The sequence below is a fragment of the Epinephelus fuscoguttatus genome, linkage group LG23 (genome assembly GCF_011397635.1).
Source record: "Epinephelus fuscoguttatus linkage group LG23, E.fuscoguttatus.final_Chr_v1".
Lineage (NCBI taxonomy): Eukaryota > Metazoa > Chordata > Actinopteri > Perciformes > Serranidae > Epinephelus > Epinephelus fuscoguttatus.
Genome location: NC_064774.1, coordinates 33,304,501 through 33,328,467, shown reverse-complemented (window position 1 = coordinate 33,328,467; position 23,967 = coordinate 33,304,501). Strand labels below are relative to the sequence as shown.

General features: G+C 39.3%; 1 protein-coding gene across 2 annotated transcripts in view; it reads left to right on the top strand.

Annotated features, from left to right (window-relative positions):
- Positions 1 to 23,967, top strand: part of rap1gds1 (RAP1, GTP-GDP dissociation stimulator 1) — a 59,202-nt gene that overhangs the window by 15,349 nt on the left and 19,886 nt on the right. Inside the window, exons 4-8 of one of the 2 annotated variants that reach the window (XM_049568840.1) lie at positions 1,035 to 1,160; positions 9,239 to 9,385; positions 15,698 to 15,826; positions 16,875 to 17,000; positions 22,842 to 22,985. In XM_049568840.1, the coding sequence (XP_049424797.1) occupies positions 1,035 to 1,160; positions 9,239 to 9,385; positions 15,698 to 15,826; positions 16,875 to 17,000; positions 22,842 to 22,985 (672 nt within the window). The remainder of the gene's footprint in view (positions 1 to 1,034; positions 1,161 to 9,238; positions 9,386 to 15,697; positions 15,827 to 16,874; positions 17,001 to 22,841; positions 22,986 to 23,967) is intronic. The other variant, XM_049568841.1, reaches the window with a different exon arrangement.

Here is a 23,967-nt window from a genome sequence, read left to right as displayed (position 1 = left end):
TCCCCCTGTTAAAGGGTTTTTTTGGGGGGAGTTTTTCATTATCCGCTGTGAGGGTCCCAAGGACAGAGGGATGTTGTGTGCTGTAAAGCCCTGTGAGGCAAACTGTGATTTGTGATATTGGGCTTTATAAATAAAATTGATTGATTGATTGATTGATTGACTGATTGATCTACACTCTCCTGAACCTGGCCCAAACCTGAACATTATTTGCAAATATTTGTCCGAACCAAGCTACATCCACACTTGGCACTCTACACTCTAATAAACCCAACCCCAACCAGAACATTATTTGTAAATATTTGTCTGAAACTAGGCACGATCTGTCGTGTCCCGTCGAGCACGGGTCGAGTATCTACGCTCTAAAGTGAATAGGCAACAGAAGATAATTCAGATTATTACATTGCATGTAAACTCAACAACAAACAACAACAACAACAACAATGAAAAGACATGGAAAACATTCACTTTAGAAAATTCTAAAGATTGTAGCCTTTAGGACTCTTTATTGTGTGCATTTGCTTTGTGCAGCTTTAACATGAAATGGAGGGTTATGGGTTTAACAGGTCACAGCAATGTCAAATTATCTCTGTATAAATTTTCATTGTTTTGCATTTCCCATTTTGAATAAGCTGATGTGAAGTTAAGTGACCACACATCTTTAAGGATGAACAAAATGGTTAATTACTTTGAATTTGTGCTTTGACTGGGACTTGAGGTCATAGAGTAGATTTTACACACCAGTATCTAAATATTTCTGCAGAGCTTAGACTAAGGATGATCAGGAACAGTGTACTAATAGATAATATTAGTTTTGGGTCAATGTCAGATTTTCATGACATTTGACCCTTCTTTATTTGTTAAAGGCACTTCATAGCTTGATCATGTGATTAGTACATGTGCTACAGATACCATCTATAAAGTTGTAGGAAATGTGAATTTATGTAGCAGTTTGATGCTCGTAACTTCCTTGAGTAAGTTTAACTTCACAGACAGTTTTATATTGACCTGTAATCCAACACCTCTCCCTCTTTCAGAGTTCATGCGGAGTCCCTGTGTCGAAGCCGGCCTCATTCCTCCTCTAATTCAGCTGTTAAACTCCACCGACCAGGAGGTTTTACTGCAGACCGGCCGAGCTCTTGGCAACATCTGTTATGACAGCCGTAAGTAGGAGTCTGCTTTGCTTAGGGAACACTGAATCCCTCATGAGCCTCGTCATCACCATCACACAGCTAATAGAAAAGAAGTCATAAGAATGATGCTGCTTTTGGGCGACAGTAGAAATCTTTGCTGTTTAACCATGTTTTTCAGCTACACCAACCTTTAACTGGGTTATAGTGGTGAATGCAGGGCAGTTTCATTGAGCTTTAATTACTGCATTGGGATAGAGGGCTCCATGTTAGGTGTGAACACTTCAGTTGAATTTACTCTGACATCCAGGCAATTCCTTTATTTAAAGCCCCATTAGCTCAATAACATATATTTACAGTGACAATACAACAAGTAATAGATACACTCATACATATATGGACTCAGCAAAGTAGAGTGACATGATATTCATATACTATACATACAATATAATAGGGATGTCCATTTCAAGTTTTTTTTTTTTGCCCCTGATCTGAGCGATTTAATGTTGAATATCTGCTGATACAGTATTTCTATTTTCCTCGATAATACAGCCGTAAAGTGCACACTTCAAGTACTTTAAAGTTACTAAAGTCAATCCAATGTATATGCATGCCAAATGAATACCTTTGCAATGCTTTAAGAAAAAATCCTGCATCCTGCTGTCCATTGCTGTTTTTTGATAAAAAAAACAAAACAAAGTGTAATAAAAAAGACTCTCTTCAATATTTTTGGCCTTGTTGCTGTCTAGACGGCATTTCTCTATCCCTTCAAGAGAGTAGACCTACTCTCCAGCATTTGTTGCTTCAGTGCAGCAAATTTTACTTGAATAACTTTATACATTGTTTACATTGTAGACATTTTTTATGCAGATTGCTCTGTAAACCCCAATCCATCCACGACACAAAATTTTAATGCAAAGTCTACACAAATGCCCTGGATTGTCACAATGACATAAAAACTTCATGTTACTTGACACAAAACTCATTGACATTTTGCACCATGAGTTAAGTTAGTGACTACCCGCCTGTGTGGATATTAGAATGTCGAACAGAATGTTGTGCTGAGGTGAAATAAAGAGCACTTCTATGGCGCTACATTTGTTTCTTTATTATTCAATCAAACAGAGTAGGTTTTGCAATCAAAAAAAAGATTTGAGAGCAAAAGTATCAATGTGTTTTATTGCAAGTAAAAAAATGATTGATTAAAAAATGCAAATCCAGAAGTTTTCTTTGCAAATCTTTGCAAAGTTTTTTTTGCGAGTCTTTTCATTTGCAAGTCAAAAAGTTTTGTGAGTAAAAAGTTGAACCTGGTGTGTTGGGCCTAAACTGAAAGCTGTAAGACACGTCTCTATTGGCCAGTCTCGATCGAAATGACAGCTTGCAAAGCATTTTTTTTTCTTCTTCTCTGGGTTTATTGGCGAATTATAAACAATTTAAAGGTGCATAAGCAGAGAGGACTGATCTGCAAGCAAAACTTTTCAACTTGCAAACAAAGAGTACTGATTTATAAGCAAAATGATCATACGTTTTTACTTAGAAACTTGATTTTTTCATGTTCATGTGACATAGACTTAAATGCTCAAATAACAACAAAAAAGCCAAGATAAATTGACATAAAATTCCTGTCAGACAAGGGTGTTGTGACACATTTATTTTGTGTCTGATGTTCTTAAAACTTTTATGTCACTGTATTGTACTAAAAATTTTGAGTGCAAGCTGTTTCCAAAAAAATTTAAATTGAGTGAGTGAATTGGGGTGTACAGTGTACATGGATAAATTAGTCTTATTGGTTTTTTGCTTGCAGGGATTTTGTTGCACTTGCAGTGGCATGGTGGGTGTGAAAGACCACTGTCTATATCTCCTTTGCCCACGGTGAAATCTGCCAGAGAAGACAGTAAAATGGAAGAGACTTTCACACCCCTTACGATTTAGAATCTAAGTCAGGATTGTCTGCACGTGGCTCGCAACATAACAGCTAACGGTGTGAACAGTACTGACAGAGCCAACGCGAACATGGGAGGGAACCGGAGGGTGGGCAGTAGGGTTCTGCAACAACGCCTTCCTACCACTGTGGGTTCGGACGGTGTTATCAGCAGTAACCAACCATTTGATGAGCCTTCTCCGTGACCACCACCCACAACTATACAGCGAGTGTACCTGTGCCTGGTACACACTACACAACTTTTCTGCCCGTTCTGAAAGTCACTATGTCACATTACATAATTGTGGAGTCATAAAATCGTGCCATGACAGACATGACACACTACAAGATGGTCCACACCAATTATCCCTGGTCATCTTTCATTACTTGTGTGATGTCATCAGGTTATTCTTGTCCTATTTTTATTACTTTTACTATTATTTCAGTGACTGTGTCTGTTAACGTGCCAGCCAAAATGTTTTTGTAGTCACCTAAAAAGCAGGAGCTACATTTAAAGCACCATACGCAAACATACAAGTCACCGAATCCTCCACAACAAGTTCCTGCAAATGTTTCACAATAAAGGCCTATTTAGAAAATGGAGGGATTCTCTCAGCTGAGGTTATATGGGGCTTTTAATTTGAAAAAGATACAGGAAGTGTTGAGTTTGAAATTATGGTATAATGCATTAACTTTATCAAGGCAACGGGAGCAGATAAAAAGTAAAAGTATAAAAACACAGAGGAATTAATAAATAACAGTCCTTTTATAATGTAGTCTGTTTCAAATGAAGCTGGTAGCCTCTGCAGTTGTGGTGAGGAAAAGCCCCGCCACTATTTTTTAATTTTCTTACTTTATGTCTGTCTACATTATGAAGAAATAACATTGTTTGCTAGCTTGATGCTAATGGCAGTACTCACCAGGTTGACAAAGTGCCTTTGCTGTTTCACACCATCATTTTCCCCTTTTACTCTGCGTGGTAACGTCCCTAGAGGAAATATTAAAAAGACTGGGGTGTTGTTGTCATACAGTTGTCTATGGCAGCAGCTAACTAAGTGACGGCTGTGATGGGAGTAATCATGAACGACAAAAAGAAAATCAAACATGATAGACTTTCTATTAGACAGAAAGTCTATTGTGCTCTTTATTTTATTTGTTTTTCCAATAGAAAACTTGGTTAAATGATTTCAGTGTGTGTATAAGTACTTTTTGAACATTTTGAGCACATACCGCAGTAATAATGATAACCGTGATAATTTTGGTCACAATACACGGCTTGAATTTAACTTTTTTACATGGTAGCACTGGTGCTCCTAACTTCAAAAAGTTAGGAGCACCAACAAAATTTTGGGAGCACCCACCGTAATGTAAGAAGCACCAACAGTGTAATCGATTTTTTTTTTATTGCAACAAAAAGTCGACATTATACTGTATACATTACATTGTATGTGTATAGTACACTTATCATTAACAACTTTTTCAGTTAATACATTTTTAGAAAAAAACACTGAACCACTGAACACCACTGTGAATGAAAGAGTAACCTTAGATGATGATAATACTGATGATGATCATTATCTAAGGTTTCTCTTTCATTCACAGTGGTGTTCAGTGGTAGCCTGGCATTGCCAGACTGTCTGGACACGGAGTGAGCATTTCGCAACCAGGGTGGTGTGCAGTGCAGTAAACTGAAAAGTAGCAAAATTATCCTATAGATGGACATGTGTAACCGATCAAAAATATTTTCAGCGTCTAACTGATTAATGGATAATCATAGTTCTTACCATTATTATACAGTCCTGACAGAAAAAGTTTGATAAGATTCGGTTTAACAGATTCACTTCATATGCGGAACAACTTCCCTCTGCAAAAGAAGATCTCAGAGTAATCTCTACTTGACCAAAAGTTGAAATGTGACTCATCTTTAGGTTCCAGGCACTTCACACAGCAGCAAGACTGTAGCATTTCAGTGTCTTTACTTTGCTCTTATACTGAAACTTCTTAAATTTCTGGTTACTACTAATAGACAGGTGCATTGCACAGCAATCATTTCTTATGATGATTTCTCACATTCTAAACTTTAAAGTACATGCTCATTTGCAACTAAAAGGCTTCAAATAATATATATGAATGAGGTAATTATTGTGTTTGAGGTTGTAAAAAAGGAAGTGTCTATGGAAAATGTTGTCTTGATTTTGAGAACTACATGGGGAAAAAACTGTGAAACATTACCCCATTTTTTTTGTGATATGCAAAGAATAAACAAAGGCATTAAAGTTTATCTGACAGTTATATGATTGTGTTTGAAATTGCTACATGTGGCACATTTGAGATGTCTGCTCTATTAGTAAATGTACCAGTAGAGTAATTGAGTATTGACCTAAGGGAAGAGCAGCAGAGTTTAGTCTGATCTTACATGCAGCTTAAGAGGCTGTAATCGCAGCTGTCAGTTCTGGTGCATAGTTTCTCCTCTTGTTAAAAAGCTATGTGGAATCTGGTGGGATGTGACATTTGTGTGAGTAAAGGGGGGTCTCAGTAAGCTGGCATGGTTTTATGATAGACTCACTGGGAGAGTGTGGAGAAGCAGCTGCTTGCTACCTTAAATAAACACACATAATACGGGAGACGATGCCGCAGTGAAATAGATTAAACAGGATCTTCTGAAATCACAGCATGAAATGGGATTCCTTTGTACTGCTGCTGTCTTTTAGTGAGTAGACAAGACATGACACCCGATCACTACAAAGTAGACAGAGTTGTAACACGTGATATTTTAAACATTGTGTGTACTCACTAAGGCCTTACAGAACATTATTTTTATTTTTTCATATTGCCTTATACTAATAACATTTTTTATGTTTGATAACACTTAGGGTTGCCGTTTCAAGGTATACAGTGATATAAAAGCTGATGGTTATCATAAAGTGTAAATTTGCTTATCCACGGTATTGGCAAAACAAATGTACCTGGATGTTGAATGTCCCCTTTTTTAGTTATTTTCAAAGGGGAGACTTTTTACACATACATCTATTAACAAAATGGTTTCAGGTTTCAATTATAGTAATAAAATGTTGGTTCAACCAAAAATAACCCTTCCATTTTCATTCCTTTAAGGGTCATTCTGACTGATAATAATATGATTTCTGTAATTACGTGATACTTTGAAACTGCAATATTTTCTGGTTATTGATAGTTATTTCATACTGTTGCAACCCTAATAACATGAAAACATATCAAAACAAAAAATAAAGGTAATTTTGTTCCGGTTCAGCCCACTTGACATGCTGCTGTGTTGTGCTATGACCTATTCAAGTGCTGGAATTTGTTATTTATAAAATTTGTTATCGTGACAGGCCAAAATGCAACACAGGCTCTGCTCCATTGAGTGTGTGTAGCGGCGTGTTTGACTGTGCGTAACAGCAGCCTTTTGATGGTCATTTACACACTGTCCATAACAATAACTATGTCAGATAACAAACTGCGTCGGGCTTGGGTCAGGTTAAGTTATAATTGTCTCTAGGACTGGGGCAACATGTCGACGTCGTTCAAACAAAAAAATGGTGGCGTGCAGCAGCAGCAGTGCTGTGCTATTGTGCTATGGCCTATTCAAGTGCTGGAATTTGTTATTTATGTTATTTACTCCTGAATGCAATACAGGCTCAGCTCCACTGACCGTGTGCACAGTGGCGTGCTGCGGGTTCGGGCCGGCCTCGGTTATAATTGTCTCACTTGTGTGTGTGTGTGTGTGTGTGTGTGTGTGTGCGTGTGTGTGCGCGCACGTGTTTTTGTGTGTTTGTGCGTGCATCAGGGCCGAACTCCACCATGCACTTTACAGAGAGCAGAGGAGAATTGTAAACGTGCGACCTTATAGAGACAGAAATGACAATGGATAAATACGTAATATAAGGCTATTTAGTTTGTTTAATAAAAGGACAAGCTATAAACCTGTTCTATGGGAAAGGTAACCTTAAAGGACTTCTGTTGTCATCTGGTGCTGTGTAGAAAATGAAATTAAATAAAATTAACTTGACCTTCAAGGGGGGGTGGGGGATGCTGTTGGAGAGGTGGGGCGCCCCCCCTGATATAATGGTAGGGGAAACACTGTCACTGGTCTGACAACCGTTGGTGTGTGGACCGTGTTTCCACCAAAGCATTTGTAGATGTCCACTGTGACAGTTAGTTGGAATGGCAAGATGGCTAATGTTAGTTTCTGGGCTACAAATGCATGTGTCTGCATGTCCCTTCAGATGGTGAAAGCCTGATTCAGTGTTGGAGAATCCTGCAGAGAAAGTTGCTATTCCAGCATTGGCAACAACTGCCTACACAGCAAAGCAACCCAATAAAGGAAGGCAATAACTGAAAATAAAACATGTCAATATTGGCGATACGTTGGAAAGAGAGAAAACGTTGCTAATAGTTTAGTTTTCAGCTAGCGGTAGCCAAAGGTTTAAATTTATAAAGCTAATGTTGGCTAAAGCCTCAAATCACAGTGTGTCCTCAGCCTTACCCCCAGCCGCTACAGACCACCTCTGTAGGAGTAGAGCAGGCAGTAGCTCAGGAAACGGGACACCCAGAAAACCCTGACTCCCCGACAGATCAGCAAACTTTCTGTTGCAGCCGGGTCACAGGTTAGACCTGGTGAATTCAAGCCGCTACAGCCCTCTTCGGAGCTGCTTTCTGCTCTCCTCCGGGGAAAACAGTCCACAGTGGCGGGGAGTGAGGCAGAGGGACCATGGGATACTAACAAGTTATTCCTTTGTCATTTGTGGTCTGATAAACACAGAGAGTGGGATGAGGAGAGGCAGAGTGAATGTGCGACACGTAGCTCTACAATGAAATAAGATGAAATAAATCAATGTATGTGAAACACTCGGTTACTTTATGAAGCATGTGCTCATGGCCGTCTGGTAGAAGGAGCTTAGGAATTTTTTTTTTTTTTTTTTTTTTTCCTTTCCCAGATTTCTGCCTTCCACCACTTTAATACAACTTAACATCCTTTTAGGCAGCTGTCACCTAGGTTAAAGCCCTTGTGATAGCCATAGCTAAATTCTGACCCTTGAAAGCTAGCACATCCTAGCACCAGGTTCTTAAATACCCTTTTTCCACTAAAACTAGTGATAGGGCTAGAAAGACAAAGAGGCTAAAATTTGCGCGTCCATCCGGGTGTCATATTTCCATCACTGCTGACCAAAGCAGATCTGTGCCTGAGCCAGTAAATACTCGTGACCACTGCAGTCATTTGACCTTTGAGTGAATGAGTATCTGTATATTAATATTTCACAATGAAGTCCTACCGTTGTCTTAACATGAAATACATTTCTGAGTCAGCATCAAAAGCAGCTTCATGTGTACAGAACAGAAACAGGAAATACAATGCACTATGCAATATTGCTGTGGTACTTAGAGCTTATGCAGCCACAGGTTGATGAAAGAAGCTGCACTGATACTGAGAAGGCTGATTCGTGTTATGCTTCCTTTGGCAGCTATTCTACCAGGCAAAGCCTTCCCAGAGAGATAATTATCACTAATGTGTATTTTCTGGTTCTCTGAAGAAACAAAGAAATGAAAGAACACCACCATTAAAGTCATTCGTAATGGATATCTGAGGGAAAGTGTACTGACCCTCAAAGGAGTATAACCTGGAAATGGACACAGCGCACAAAAGCTTCATAATGCCAAACGTATTCCTGTCAATATAGTCTTTTCTTTTAAGATTGCAGTTTTTCGATTTTGCATTTGTTATATTGTGTTAGTTTGCAGTTCTTTTACAAATTCTTCTATAACAAAATATTTAGTAAACTGTGAAGGGAGAACATTTTATTCTGTTGCCACACATTGAGAAATTACATAAGACACGAGAGAAACTATGGTCACTCATTTCAATTGCAAATTCAACCCAAGGTTCTTATTTGGAATTTAATTGATCAGATGAGCCTCATGTGAAACCCAGATTTGGATTTACCCAATGTCACATAGTTGTGGTCCTAATTCTTTCCTTTACAATTGTTTTATTCAGCATTTTGACTGTTTACTAGCCTTAGTTTGCATTGATTTGTATGTTTTGTACTGCTTACCTGACACTGCTTTCATATGTATTTTTCAGGTTGTGGTTATTTTTCTTTTTTCTTTATTTACTTTTTTTTCCCTTTGCTTTGTGGTTGATTTGTGTCCTGGCCTCTTTGTTTTGCAGATGAGGGCAGGAGTGCAGTTGACCTGGCAGGAGGGGCTCAGATAGTAGCTGAACACATAAAATCCCTCTCCCAAAATACTGAGCCGGAAAATGAGAAGCTCTTGACTGTCTTTTGTGGCATGCTGATGAACTATAGCAATGATAATGGTAATGACCATCTTTCCCCAAGAACAACTGTTAACTAATCTCAACTAATCAGCGGATGTTCTCTTTCTTATACGCAGATGATGTCACATCTTTTTTTTGGGTGGGTCATAAGACAGTAGGGTTGAACTGAACCAGAACATTGTATACTTTTCTATTTTGGACTGACCTTTCTCCTGATCTTTCTACCATGCTTTCTGTCACTTTTCACACTTCCACCACAACGACACCTCTGAGGTAATCTACAGTTATTAATGTTTGCTAAGAGTCAGCTTTCGTAGCAGCAGTACCCTGTTTCCCCTTCCCTTGCTCCTGTAAGATTTTATTGTTATAGACTCAGGTGGTAGAACATATTCTTTGGTCCTCTCCCTGCTTTTTAACCAGGCTAGCAGCTTGGCTCTAGTGACGGCAACTTTGGTCTGTTGGTCCACCACTTGGTTCAGACTAAAATATCTTTACAACTATTGGATGGCTTGCTTTCAAATTTTGTACACACATTCATGGTCCCCAGAGGATGAATTTTAATTAATTTGGTGAGCCCCTGTCTTTTCCATTTATGGTACAGACTGAAATATCTCAAACACCATAGGGGGGGATTGCCATGAAATGTTGTAAAGTCATTCATTGGCCCAGGAGGATGAATTATAAGGACTTTGGTGATCCCCTGACTTTTCTTCTAGCACCAGGGAGTTGATAGTTGTGGTACAGACTGAAATATCTCAATAACCATACAAGGGGTTGCCTTGAAACGTTACAGAGACATTCATGGTATCCCCCCTCAAGGCACCCTGACTTTTCTTCTAGCTCCACTGGCAGGTCAAAGTTGTCACTTATCCAGTAAGATATTGCAAAATCTACCAGATGATTGGAACATTTTTTAAGAGATATGCATGGTTCCCATATCATGGATCCTAGTATTTTGCCCTATAGCCATACCATGAGGTTGACATTTAGGGCTTTCTATCTAGCGCCATCATCAGGTCGGAACTTCAGTTTGTGCCAGGACTTTGTTTTTTGAGCAATACCTGCAAAACTAATGACATCAATGGCAGCTGTGCTTTGTGTTAGGGCTGGAGGATATGGAGAACATCAAATATCACGGTATTTGTAATCAAATACCTCAATATCTATATTGCAACAATGTTGTATTTACACAATGAGTTTTTTTGATAATAATCAGTAATGTGGATATAATGACTAAGTGGGTAAAGGCTAATTATAGAGCAGCCAGAACATTCTGGTAAGTTCAGACAATTACATCACTTTACTGTAATGCAGCCTCTAAATTCAGAAGACAACACTTACAATACTGGGATATCAAAAATCTAAGACAATATGAAGTTTCATATCATGATATCAATATAATATAATAATATATTGCCCAGCCCTACTTTGTTATGTGCTAATTAGCCATAGTTAGCATGCTAACATCCTAAACTAAGGTAGCAATCATAGTAAACGTTATCTGCTATACATCAACATGTAAGCACGTGAGCATGGTCATTGTTCAAATGTTAGCATTCTGACATTAGCAATTATCTCAAAGCACCGCTGTGCATAAGCACAGCATCATAGACCTGCTGCGTGGCAGTAGACTCTTTGTCTTGTTGCATTTCTGTTTGTGCACTGATGAAACAAATAAGATACAACATGCTGGTAAGTGAGCTTTAACTTTGTTGTAAGGTATATATTTTTGAACTTTAGACAGAGCCAGGCTAGCTCTTTCCCCCTTCTTTTAGTCTTTATGCTAAGCTAGGCTAACCATGTCCTCATTCCTGTTTTGCACTGAATACAGGCATGAGATTTACAATCTTCTCAGCTCTATTCTTTAAAAGAAATCAAACAAGCTTGTTTTCCAAATTGTTGAACTGCTTCTTTAGTTTGTAGGGCCATAATAATGAACCTGTGGAGTAACTGGTGTAAAATGTTTTAGAAATACATTTATACAAATAGAAAGTAAAAATAAGCCTGATCCTTTTTTTTTCTTTTTTAGCTCTGTACATATTTTAAACAATTAAGTATCATTTGTAAAGGAGAGCACAGAATGAAGTAATTTTACCCAGACTTCTGTTTCCATGCTGAAAAAAGTTGCCGTTTATCCCACAGCGTACAAACAATATGCTTCTTCTTGCACGTCTGTCTTAATGTATCTACATTACTATCTGTGGACATTCTGAAATATCTGCTATGAAATTTTTATGATCAACTGTTTTTCCAGTTTAAAGAGGTAAGAGAGATGAATTTCCCCTCCACTGTGTCCCTGCATCTTTTTCTCCTTCACTATGCTACAGTTTGTGTCTTTGTGACAGCAAAGCTTGTTGACAGCAGCAAGTATGTGGTCTGATGGACTCAGGTCTTCTGCCAAGTGTCTTTTGGCACCGATCGATGGTTGGATCTGTTTGGCTGGGTGATGCGGGCTTTTGGGTTAAGCTAATGAAATGGATGACTTTTTATGGCTTTCTGCAGCTTTCAGCATCTCGCTGACTCTTCATATTTAGCTAATGTTGAGACAACTCCCTGCTTACTAACACCACATCAGTTACAAAGGATCTCAAAGACATAAGTATATTTAAGGTTTGCCAATGACAGCCATTGTACAGGTTCTGTGTGTAGCCTTAGCAACCTTTATCCTCAATGAGGGCGATGTCACATATTACCAGTCAGACCTAGCACATTCGGGCCCTAGGCCACTGGTTCCCAAACTGGGGGTCCCGACTCCCTTGGGGTTGTCAAAGCTTCGCAGGGGGTCATGAAGCCTTTTTGATTTACAGGTGTGTAAGAAAACCTTTTTTTAATATACAGTAAGCTAACATCTCAGCATTTCATTCATTTCTCATAAGAAAACAAAATTAAATTGGTATTTTTAAAGTTTAGATTATTACTCAAAATATAAACCTAAAAACGATCTCACAGGTCAAGAGCACAGTGAAAGCCTGAACACAAGCTATATTTCACAGAGCCTTTGTGCTCTGCGAGACAGCATGAGAAGAGTAAGCAGTTAAAAACCAAAGATGTAAATGAACAAGGGCCAGGTGCCAGCAAGAAGAAAACCCTGGATTTGTCAAAAAGAAGCTTATTAAGTACATATAATTGTTTAAAAAAAAAAACACAGAGAAAACTGTATATAAAGTTCCTAAAAATATTAGGAAAGCTCATCCCTAATGCAATATTAACAGGAAATAATCTGCTAAAAATTCAACCATATTCCTCATTTTACACAAACTTCCTGCAGTTATTGCGTTTACTATTTGGGTTCCTTGCGAGTAGGTATAGCTGCCACTAGAGCAGCTACGTGACCCGCCCGCTAGCTACATGACTCGCCCACCATACACACCTCAGTTTACGAACAGCCCCCCTCGCCTCTTTTCCTGAGAGTGGAAGCTCTGAAGAAAATACTAAATTAGTGTTTAGCCAGCTATGTATTAGGTGAAAAGAGAGTAGGGGTAGGGCGTCGGTGGCTTAGTGGTAGAGCAGGCGCCCCATGTACAAGGCTGTTGCCGCAGCGGCCTGGGTTTGACTCCAGCCTGTGGCCCTTTGCTGCATGTCACTTGTCTTGTACTAGTGGTAGGCGTGGTTTGTAGGGGCATATTGTGTACAAACTGAATGTGTCTGCAGCTATACATGTCTTGTTAAATGTACAAGTAATTGGTTGTTCTACACTGTTTTTGTTATGCATTGAACCTTATATGAAATAACTTTAAAATATGTCACTTTGTTAGGGGTTGTCAGTTTATTCAATGGGTAAGCTTCCCCTGGCGCACTTGTCAGTGTATACTGATGGACTAGCACTACACTGTTTTGGTTTCACTTCTGTCTTGCAATGCCTTGTTACTCAGCAGCAGGCACGTATGCCCGCACATGATGTTCCAAGAAGCAAATATCAGCCACCAGTGCTATTTTGTACAAGTATCATTTCCCAGAATGCTCATATTCCCGTGTTTTTGTGCTTTTTTAAATCTTGACACTTTTTTTCAATTGCAAAGTTTCTCTTTGCCACCTGCCTCTCCAGAATTCCTCCACAGAGGCTGAATCAATGCCCTGATTAACTTGTTTTAAAACATATAGCATCTGTTTGGATGGCTTTTTATACTCAGTACTTCTACATGACTTAATAGATTTAGCTACTATCAGTTCTAACTGACTTTCAATAACAATCAGAAAAGTTTTTCAGGAGTATTGTTCTTGAGACTTTAACTTGACTTTTCCATTCTCCTTTCTCTTCTGCTCATCTATCCACTCTTGTCTTTCTCCACCATTGATTCATTCACTCTGGCTTTCAAACGAATCTAAATTATTTTTTTGTTCTACAGGCAAGCCTAAAAGCTCTATCACTTCTTCCCATCAAATGGCAAATGCATCTCCACTGCTTTGACTGAATCTTTTGGGAACCTGAAATGTGTTTAGGGGGCCTAGATGCCAGGTGAATTACAATTTAATGCAGGTTTGTATAAACCTGCATTATATAATAATTCACAATTTCAAGAGTTTAATTGTAGTCGTAATTGACCAGACCCCAGCCTTGTTGGATTTGTTACTATGGATTCTGGTAAATTTAATTCTGTGTCAAAAATGGACCGAGATTTCCCCAATTGGAATGGAGGAATGGATTTTTGGTTACTTAATTACAGTGTGAATGCACAGCCAATGTAACTCGTAACTTCTAAAAAGTAACGCACAAATGTCAATGATGCATGATGATGAATGCTAAATGTAGTAGCACAAGGAGTGTCATAAATCAGCAAACTGACCCAGTGTGTCAGATGCATAACAAATTGAATGCTTACTATCAGTAGCCACCATAAGCTACTGGTCATACCAGCATAAGCAAAGGCCTGCTTACACCGAAGCTTTCAACACTGTGAAATCTTTCAGTGATTTCAGTTCATTCCAATTAAACTGCCACGATTGGTGGGTTCCCTTGTAATGGCAAAGTAAATCTGGGCAATTTCTTAGCATCAGTTTCAACTTTGGTGACTTAACCAGCAAATTCACGCATGCACGCCACCGTGACCATGCTGAGGAGATGGAGAGTCCAGAATGGAGGATGCTATAGTAGCTTATTAGCTGCACGTCACCATTCTCTTTTATGACTTCTTTTGTTGCAGTGTAAACTGCTCCACATAAGAAAAATGGTTTGCAGACAGTTATGAGACAGGAGTCGATGGTCCAACTACTTCTTTCAAATAAAGAGTGTGAACTTACTGTTCCACCAGCAACTGAGCTAAGCTAACAAGTTTGCTAACTGATCGTTAGTAAGCTTGTTAACTCAGAGAGCTTTAGTTTCCCTCTTCAGTAGATACAGTTGGAGTTGTAATATCCTTTTATGCTAAAGAGAAACTCAAAAGTATTTGCTACCATACTGAAGAGTTTTTGTGTGGCTCTCTGCTCGTCAGAAAAACTAAAAAATAAAATCCAGAGGTTAAGGGTAATTTTCAACCCGAATCCATTTTTCCATGTTATTGTGTCCAAATGACCAATGAGAACAATATGTTGTTGTTTTTTTTAAAATTGGTCTAGTATTAAGCGAGAGCACTGCAGCCAAGCTCCTAAACCAGGAACAGCCTCAAGATAACTATTGTCAAACCTACAAAACTCGATTTGAATAAATTATCTTAAAATACACTTCATTTAAAGTCGACAGAAACAAAATAAAACTCACAGAAACGGTCTTGATTCCTCTTTCCACTTCTCTGACAATCACCAATTCCAGTTTAGTTGAAATAAACCTGTAATTTACCCAGTTACGTGTTAAGATATGCAGGCTTTATGCACGCTTAAATTAGGTGTCAGGTGGTTATGAGATGGCAGTTTCTTGGCCTTTTCTGGTTAAACAAAAATGATATAATGGTTTATTCAGATAGTGTTGTGAGCCTCCAAGGACCTTCAGGTCTTGCAATAGTTTGCCAGATTAATTTTGCTGTACAACTTCATGGTGTGACCAGGCCTTGAGGTTGGAGCAACAGAATCACTTGGTGTATTGCATCAGTAAAAGATTTTGTTGGTCATTAATTAATCTTTTCAATTTTGAGGGGAAATATGCGTTATTCCTTTCAAAGTGACGTAGTCTTGCTTTATGGTCCCACAATTGTGTCCTCTACTTTACGGGATACAGTGTTGTAAAGTAACATGTTTTAAAAAATCATCTTTATAAAATCAGTTTTATACAAATAGTTGTTTTTTTTTTTTTAAATTATAACCAGTCAGCTTTCAAGCAATAAATCTCATGTTTTTATGTTGAGCTCCTCAGTCTCAGCTCTACGTTATGTTTAGAACAACAGGTTGACGGCCTGTCACTTTCTGTATCTTTTCTTGCAGATTCCTTACAAGCTCAGCTGATCAATATGGGTGTGATTCCTACTCTGGTAAAGCTTCTGGGCATCCATTCCCACAACACAGCCCTGACAGAAATGTGTCTAATTGCCTTTGGGAATTTGGCTGAGCTTGGTGAGTATACCTGAATACTTAAAACCTATCATCCATTCCAAAATAGTGAACAGTATCATTAACATCTTACCTAGATCTCTTAAACTTTATTTACCTTTTAAATACTGTAATTTATATCATTTTGGTCTGCCGGCATCATCTCACCATGGTCCGAGTGGAAGCGGTTTTAATCAATCAAACCCACAAAAACTAGCCCACTCAGAGGCTTGGAGATAATGGGAAAATTTCTGGTGTATATCCAAATATAATTTTATGAGTGTGTGCCAGCGATAGCCGTGGCTGGGAGCATTATGTTTTCAAGTTGTCTGTCCATGCATTTGTCTGTCTTTCCCTCTCTCATGAATGCAATATTTCAAGATAGCCCTGGGGGAATTTCTTTAAATTTGGCACAAACATCCACCACAAATTAATAATGAACTAATTATATTTAGGTGGTCAAACATCAAGGTCATTATGACCTCATCTGTCTCTTTCTCTTGAAGGCGATATCTTAAGAACGCCTTTAGGGAATTTCTTCAAATTAGACACAAAAATCCACTTGGACTCAAGGATGAACTGATTAGAGTTTTGTGGTCAAAGGTCACTGTGACCATGCATTTGCCTCATTCTTTTAACACAGTATCTTAAGAAGGCCTTAATGGTAATTCCCCCCAAATTTAGCACAAGCATCCACTTGGGCTCCAGGATGAACTGAAAAGGTTTTGACAGTCAAAGATTACTGTGACCATGCATTAGTCTTATTCTTGTAAACACGATAACTTAAGAAGGTCTTGACGGAAATTCCCCCAAATTTGGCACAGACATCCAAAAATCCACATCCAAAATTGAAAATCACTGTGACCTGAGTTTATACTGCCTTTGAAAGGGCGTGACTTGTTATGATTTGAGTTGGACCTGCTGTGGCTAAGAGTTCCTCCTGCAGGGCCTAGAAATGGCTTCACTCCTTGGAGGAAGATATCACTATTAACCTCAATTGAATGCACAGAAGATGTCCATGTAGGGGAGAGGATATCTTCTCTTTCATGACACGCCTGTGTGGTATTTTCAGAGTCCAGCAAAGAGCAGTTTGCCTCCACCAATATTGCTGAGGAGCTGGTGCGTCTGTTCCAGAAGCAGACAGAGCATGAGAAGAAGGAAATGATTTTTGAGGTTCTGGCTCCCCTTGCAGAAAATGGTAATGAGATTATTCTTTGATCTTTTTTATCATTATTAAGTTTAACAAAAGACCATTATCCACTGTGTGGGAAGTGTCAAGATTTAAGGAGAAAACAGTGAGAGACTGCAGTGTTCTCTCATGCCTGCAGATGAAAGTCATGTAAATGATCCTCTCAGTGTGAGTCATGCTTTCCAGGCTAGCTGCTAACTGCACAGTCATGGCATACAGCTCCTGTATTTGCTCAGCTGCTCTTTTTTTTAAACATTTCTGTGTGTGTGTGCGTGTGTGCGTGCGTGCGTGTGTGCGTGGGTGTGTCAGCAGCAAGGAGAGCATCTTACTTATTGTTGTTATCATCATTCTGTGCACATTGGGTGCTCCTACATTGTCAGTCTCCAGGACAACGTCCTACTTTAGAGAAACCTCTCTATCGCTCCCTCTCTGTCTCTCCCCATCTCTTTCATCTGTCACACTGCATCTTCTTCATTAGATTTATAGAGACAACAATTGAATACTTGTGTGAAAAAGTCTGAGGTATGATAGGTAGACAGGCACAACATAGAACCTTACCTATTAGGGCTCTAGTTTGGCAGACCGGGTGAGGCGGAGGCGCAGCGCACCTACGCTTCACCAACAGGGAGTGGCTGGGCGGATTTTGCAAGTTTGGCACACTGTGCGCCTGGCGCAGCTACTCCTCTTTCCCACTTCCGTCCCTCCTACCTGCGCAAGTCAGAAAGAGGGAGGAGAGAAGGCGTGGAGTGGGTTTTACACACATCACACCAATCAAATGAGCCCCTCTCCTCGCCCTTAAATGCGCCACGCAAAGGTGTAATGAGAGTTTACTCAATTCGCCATGGCAGAAGAGAGCAGCAGCGTCAGACAGCCAAACTTCTTCCAGGAGGAAACTGATGTTTTGGTCCAGGAGGTCCAAGCTTGCAGTGTCCGAATATACGGAACTGCGAGCAGACCTCCACGGGCTGATGATGCAAAGGTAGCCTGGGAGGAGGTCACCACAATTGTAAATCAATGTTGCGTTTCTCTCGTGTGCGCGTGCCCTCTCTCTTTCTCTCACTCAGTCTCACTCTGTTTATTTTTTTTTTTGACTTTTCTAAGATGACAGATGCTGAATATATACTCCCTATCTGATGCTGTGGCTGTTTGTGGTTGGCTGAGAGGGATGTGAACTCAATAGTTTGCTGTGTTAATCAAATCAGGTTGGGTTTCCGTTACGCGTGCCGAACGTGCCAAACGGTGCCAATCCCCTTTGATCTGACATCAGATGTGACGGGACAGTCGATATAGAGATACATTTATGTGCTGATTGCAGATAGTTGCATTGAATAGTGGTTTTGTGGCTATTTATTGCAGCGTTATTGTGCCTGATATCCTGGAAACCTGCCTGTGAGGTTTTGGTGACGTGTGTGCACTGTCCGCTGGTCAGCCAAACTTCGGCTTACATCAGCTGTACTATGCCTGCGCTGACAGTAGACCTGGTTTCAGCTGGCGAGCTTTTAGCACACCTTTGGCGAAGCCTTTTGGCACGAAACTGTCACTGCGCCAAGCTGGATCTGTCGACACCTCCCCCTGCTGCACCGCCACACCCATCTCAGCGCACCTCGGTCTGCCAAACTACCAAACTGAGTGCGCCTCGGGTTGCGCTGCTCGAAACTAGCTCTGCGCAGGGTTCGCCACCCTGCGCTACGCCGGGAAACTAGAGCCCTGAGTGCTTAATTTTTTAGTAATTCACTCTATTGTCCTTACATCAAAGGGAAATTACAAAGTCATTTTTTAAAGTGCAGACAATCATAAATAAAGGGGACTGTAACTTTTCTGTCAGTTATACTGCCAATTACTTTTTTGATTGATCATTTGGTTGATAAATTATAGAGATGCACTTATTGTGAAATTCTGGGCCGATACCAATATTTATAATAACAATTTGGCTACTAACTGATACTGATGGTTTTTGTTGTTGTTTATATTGTTTTTGTTATTTATTACTAGGGGTGTAATAATCCATCGATCTGTATTGATATATCGATTTAATGATCAACAATCCAATATCATCGATGCGAAGTGAAAACATTTATCCATAGCGTCATCTTTAGGTTACGCCCTTATTTTGAAATTTGTGTCACAATCAAACAGCGGCAGGCAGGTGACAAGAAGCCAAAACAAATACAATGAAGATAAAGATATTTACTCTGAAATAAATGAGTAGAGTTGAAATATTATCGATTTCTAGAAAATACGGGTCAACAGACAAAGCACATGCAATATGTAAACAATACCATTATGAGATAAAACACGATGTACACGCATCTCGCTCTGCTAACTTCTCACTATAGCAACATTAGCTATATTGTTTCAACAATGTTCGGCTATTAATAGAGGAAGAAAGTCTGCTAGCTGCTGGGCTAATTTATGCATTGTAAACATGCGTAAGCTAATAATGGATGACTCTGAACCCTAACAGTTATTACTGAGCTGAATTTGATACTTTTGGCAAATTTTCTTGTTGTTAATCCATGTTTTATGGCTGTTGGGTGAAGTTTAATACAAATGAGGAAGCGCGCACATCCAAAAATAAGGATTGGGTGCTGGACAAAAAAGGAAAAGAAGTCCGCACACCAGAAAAGCTCCAATACAAATAAAATTTAATCACTTTATAGAATGGGTGACGTTTCGGGCGGAAGGGCCTTGCGCATCCTATCCCATCCTATGAAGTGATTAAATTCACATGTTGGGTGAGGTTTGCCTACAGGGCTTTAAGCCAGATAGACCTGACGTTTTAGGGAACAGGTCATGATGTGGGTTAAAATTAAAACATTTCTTTTTGAAAGGGCTCTCTGGCAGAAAGCCCTGAAGGTTAACTTGTTCCATGTGCTATTTTATGTGTTTTGGTGGAGTCAATTTTAAGTAAACTTTACTGCACTTATTATTTATGTATTGTTTTAATCTATTATTGCCATAATTAGAAGAAAGGGGTGGCAGATTGTTTTGTAACCGATACTGATAAATGGAAATATTATATTGCCTCATTTTGATTGTAGGCCCCTGAACCACATCGAATCAAAATCGTATAGTGGCAGACTTTGTAATATCGGCAAATATTGTATTGTTGTCCAAAGTATCGATATTGTATCGTATCGTGATGAAACCAGTGATTTACATTCCTATTTATTCACCCTTATGTGCCAGGGAAATAAAGGTATCTACACAATAAAACACATAACTGGACTGTTTTAAAGTCATTCAGTCCTTCATTGCACTGCCTTTGAATGAGCATACATTTAATCATACACATTTATGAAATAACCTTTTAAAGAGGCAACAGATAGATTTGGGGTTTTTTTTAGCGTCAGTGGTGTTGCGTCGCACTGTCGCAACGACCAAATTGACAGTGGGGATCAGAGATAGTCAATAATATGACTCTGTTAGACTCTAAATTAAATAAAATGTAGGCTGTAAAGCCACTGGTATACCTCTCTGTATATGTAGAATGAGAAGGTGTGTGGACACTAAAGGGAGTGGATACATAGATCAATGACATTTGGTCTGCATCAGAGGTTGTGCTAGACTTTTTCGTCGCCCGTCATTTTGACCAACAGGGTTGTAAAAATCTGGTCATAATCTATTTTTACCGGTCATTTTAATTTTCGTTTTTAAATTATAATAAAGATATTCAAAGACATTTAGTTTTTATTCGTTCGTTTTTAATAAATCCAACAAGCAAGTTATAAAGTGTACATTAATAAGGACATGAACGAAAAGATGAACAGACATCCACACACCGCAGTGCTTCAGTTCGGCGTCTGGTCTACACGCGAACCGCGAGCGCTTCTGTCAAGCTGGATAGAGCGGATCGTACCAAACAGGAAGCCGGACACAGAAAAGATGAGAGAATCCGGCCAATTTTCAAAATAAAAACAACAGCATGCACTGAGGAACGTGAGGGAATACCATGTTTATAATTTAAAATAACACAACAGTGCATAACCGAACACATTTTTCAATACCATAATCACTTCACTACAGTTTTAATTTTGTGTCACCGAGCCTACAGACTACATAAATAAAATGGTCAGAACAATATGCCCTATTCATTCAGTGTTAATCCAACACGCTCAATACATGGACATGCAATGACAAATTGTCATTATCTTACTACGTTATAAAAAACGATTAAAATATGGACTTACCCATGTTTAAAATGACCTGTTGAAGTGAAAAAACGAGTACTGACGGGAACAGACAAGTGAAGTCGATGTTTAACCGGCACGGAGAGCGCAGTAGAAATGCACTGCCTGTGTGGACAGTCAAACGCCTGCGAATATACTCGCAGGACTTCTGCGGCACTAACGCATCTGGTGTGTCCAGCCCGTTATATTAACAACGCTACATGTAGCAGATGAATGACTTTTTCTCTGCAGTGTGAAAACGACAGCCACTTAAACCACTGACTGTGCACTCCGCCGCCAAGTGGGCAGGGGTGGTAATTGCAACCGGTCAAATGACCGACGGCCTTCAGATTTTCTGGTCATTGTTGTAAAAAAAAAATCCGAGAATATCCAGTTAACGCGACCCCTGGTCTGCATAGTATTTATTTATATGTAAGTTGTCTTGGCAACATATCTTGTAGATCACATAATATTAGGCTATGTTTAATTGGCATTTTTCAGACTGCACATTTTGGCTGTTGATGTTCTTATCTGCTGAACAACTACACGGGATACCAGCAAAAATGTAAACAGAAGGAAGCGTGCATGTACTCATAGATGAGAGGCTCCTGCTCCTGACAGCGTGATATGTAAACATGAATAGCCTCCTCCACGGTTGAGCTGCAATGTTAGCTAGCTTAGTTGTGCTAGGTGAGTTAACAGTAATAGTCCTGTATGGTAAATTTGACTTAAGTTAAAGGACAGAAGTATTTGCAACAAAATTTACTTAATGAATCAACAGTAAAAGTATGCATTATGCAGAATTGCCCTTGTCAGTCTGATATCTTAATATGAGATCGTTATTATGGATCCAGTAACATTTAAGCAACACTTAAAGTGTAAGTACCTCAAGCACTCAGTTACATTTCACCACTGCTGGATTGCATATTCAGTGTGGTCACAAAGACAGTTGGATAGAAATGCTGAAAATCTGGAAAAAACTCAAATATTGCAAAAAAAGTTTTTATGTTTGGCAGAGGTGAAAAAGTCTGTTGCAACAATAAATGCAGCATGGACACAGACTTATTGAATAAATCTGACATATATGAAGCAAGCGACTAAAACTAAGTACAGCTTCCAATTCACTGAAGAGACTTAAATTTGCATCAGAATAAAACATTAGATATGGTTGAAGTGATGAGGAGACTGAAACAATCCTCAAATGAATAACCAAACAAACAGAAGTCATATTTCCACATGGTTTTCCATCATCTGAGGTTTGACCTAAGCTCTTTTAATGATGTCATCTTGTTGTTCCCACTTTTTCTGCAATTTAATGGCATGTGACTGGAAAATCAGCTCCACCAGCTCTTTATCTCAATGCATGTAATATTCATGTAATATTCACATTAAGGTAGTGGACTGAAATTGATTTTCTGTAAACTTGGTTAGAATTTGTGTTGTATTTGGATGGAAACTTGGCTAATGAGACATCCTGACTAAGTAAAGCTTGACTAACTAACCAAAATTTCATTTTTATGCTTCACATGCTGTGCAGTCAGGTCTGTGTGTGTGGCTGTGAAGATTCCCATATGTGTGTTAACTGCGTCATATGATGCATATCATATGATGCACCACTGCATTGCAGCAGCAGTGTGTGTTTCAGTCCTCTCTCAGCGTCTTATCCTCCTTCCTCTGCCAGATGTGATAAAGCTCCAGCTGGTGGAGGCGGGCTTGGTGGAGTGTCTCCTGGAAGTGGTGGCTCAGACTGTGGACGGAGAGAGGGAGGAGGACATTGCCCAGCTCAAGACTGCCTCAGACCTCATGGTTCTACTCCTGCTGGGAGGTAAACACTAGGGGTGGGAATCACCAGTGGACCTACAATACGATATTATCACAATACTTAGGTCACAATACAATATTATTACTATATACTAAGTATTGCAGTAAAATATATTGCTATTTATTACCTTTTTTTCCAACTGCAAATTATTTTCCCAAAGGAAAACTTTGTCAACATCAGTTTTATCTCATAAGATAAAGTTTTCAGTCTGTTCATTGACTTAAATCATTTTTATTGCAGCAAAATGTGATGCAAAGCAGACAGACTGACCAGCACCATCATAAAACCTGTCAGAAATGCTGCATACACCTGACAAACTGAACTGTTGGCGGATTTAACGCCCTCTGTGAGGCCAGATTAAGAGCATGAGTGAAAAACACTTCACATGCAAAATCCCACTAACTGAATGGCAACACCCATGTTAGAAGTGTTGTCTGTTACAACCACAGTCCTCCATTCTTGTGCTGCATTTTGCATGAGGTCTGCAATGTTTGCTCTGATGTGACTTTCATGTACTGCTCTAGCTTGGAAAATGTGAGACAGCAGTCGCCAGTCCTCTGTGAGATAATATGCCATTATAATCACATATGAATCCACTGATCTTGAAGTCCAGGTGTCACAAGATAATGCCACCCTTCCTGCTGTACTCATAGATTCGTCAAGTTTATGCTTCACCTCTCTGTAGAGCTTAGGTTTGGCTGTGTCGTTGAAAAAAACATCAGGACAGAGTCACATACCTGGGTTCCTGTGTTTTTTAGCATGTAACAACAACAAAAGCCTTTGTGTGTGTGTGTGTGTGTATTTGCAAAAATTAATAATGTATATGATAGAAGATTGATTTCACCTTCTGTGTATTGATAGAGTATCACCACTTAAAGGCATGCTAAGCACCGTTGGGCGTCACTTCTGTTTACGTTCAACAATGTTATCAATCACAACAGAGCTAGCCCCCCCCCCCACACACACACACATCCTGTGACTCTGT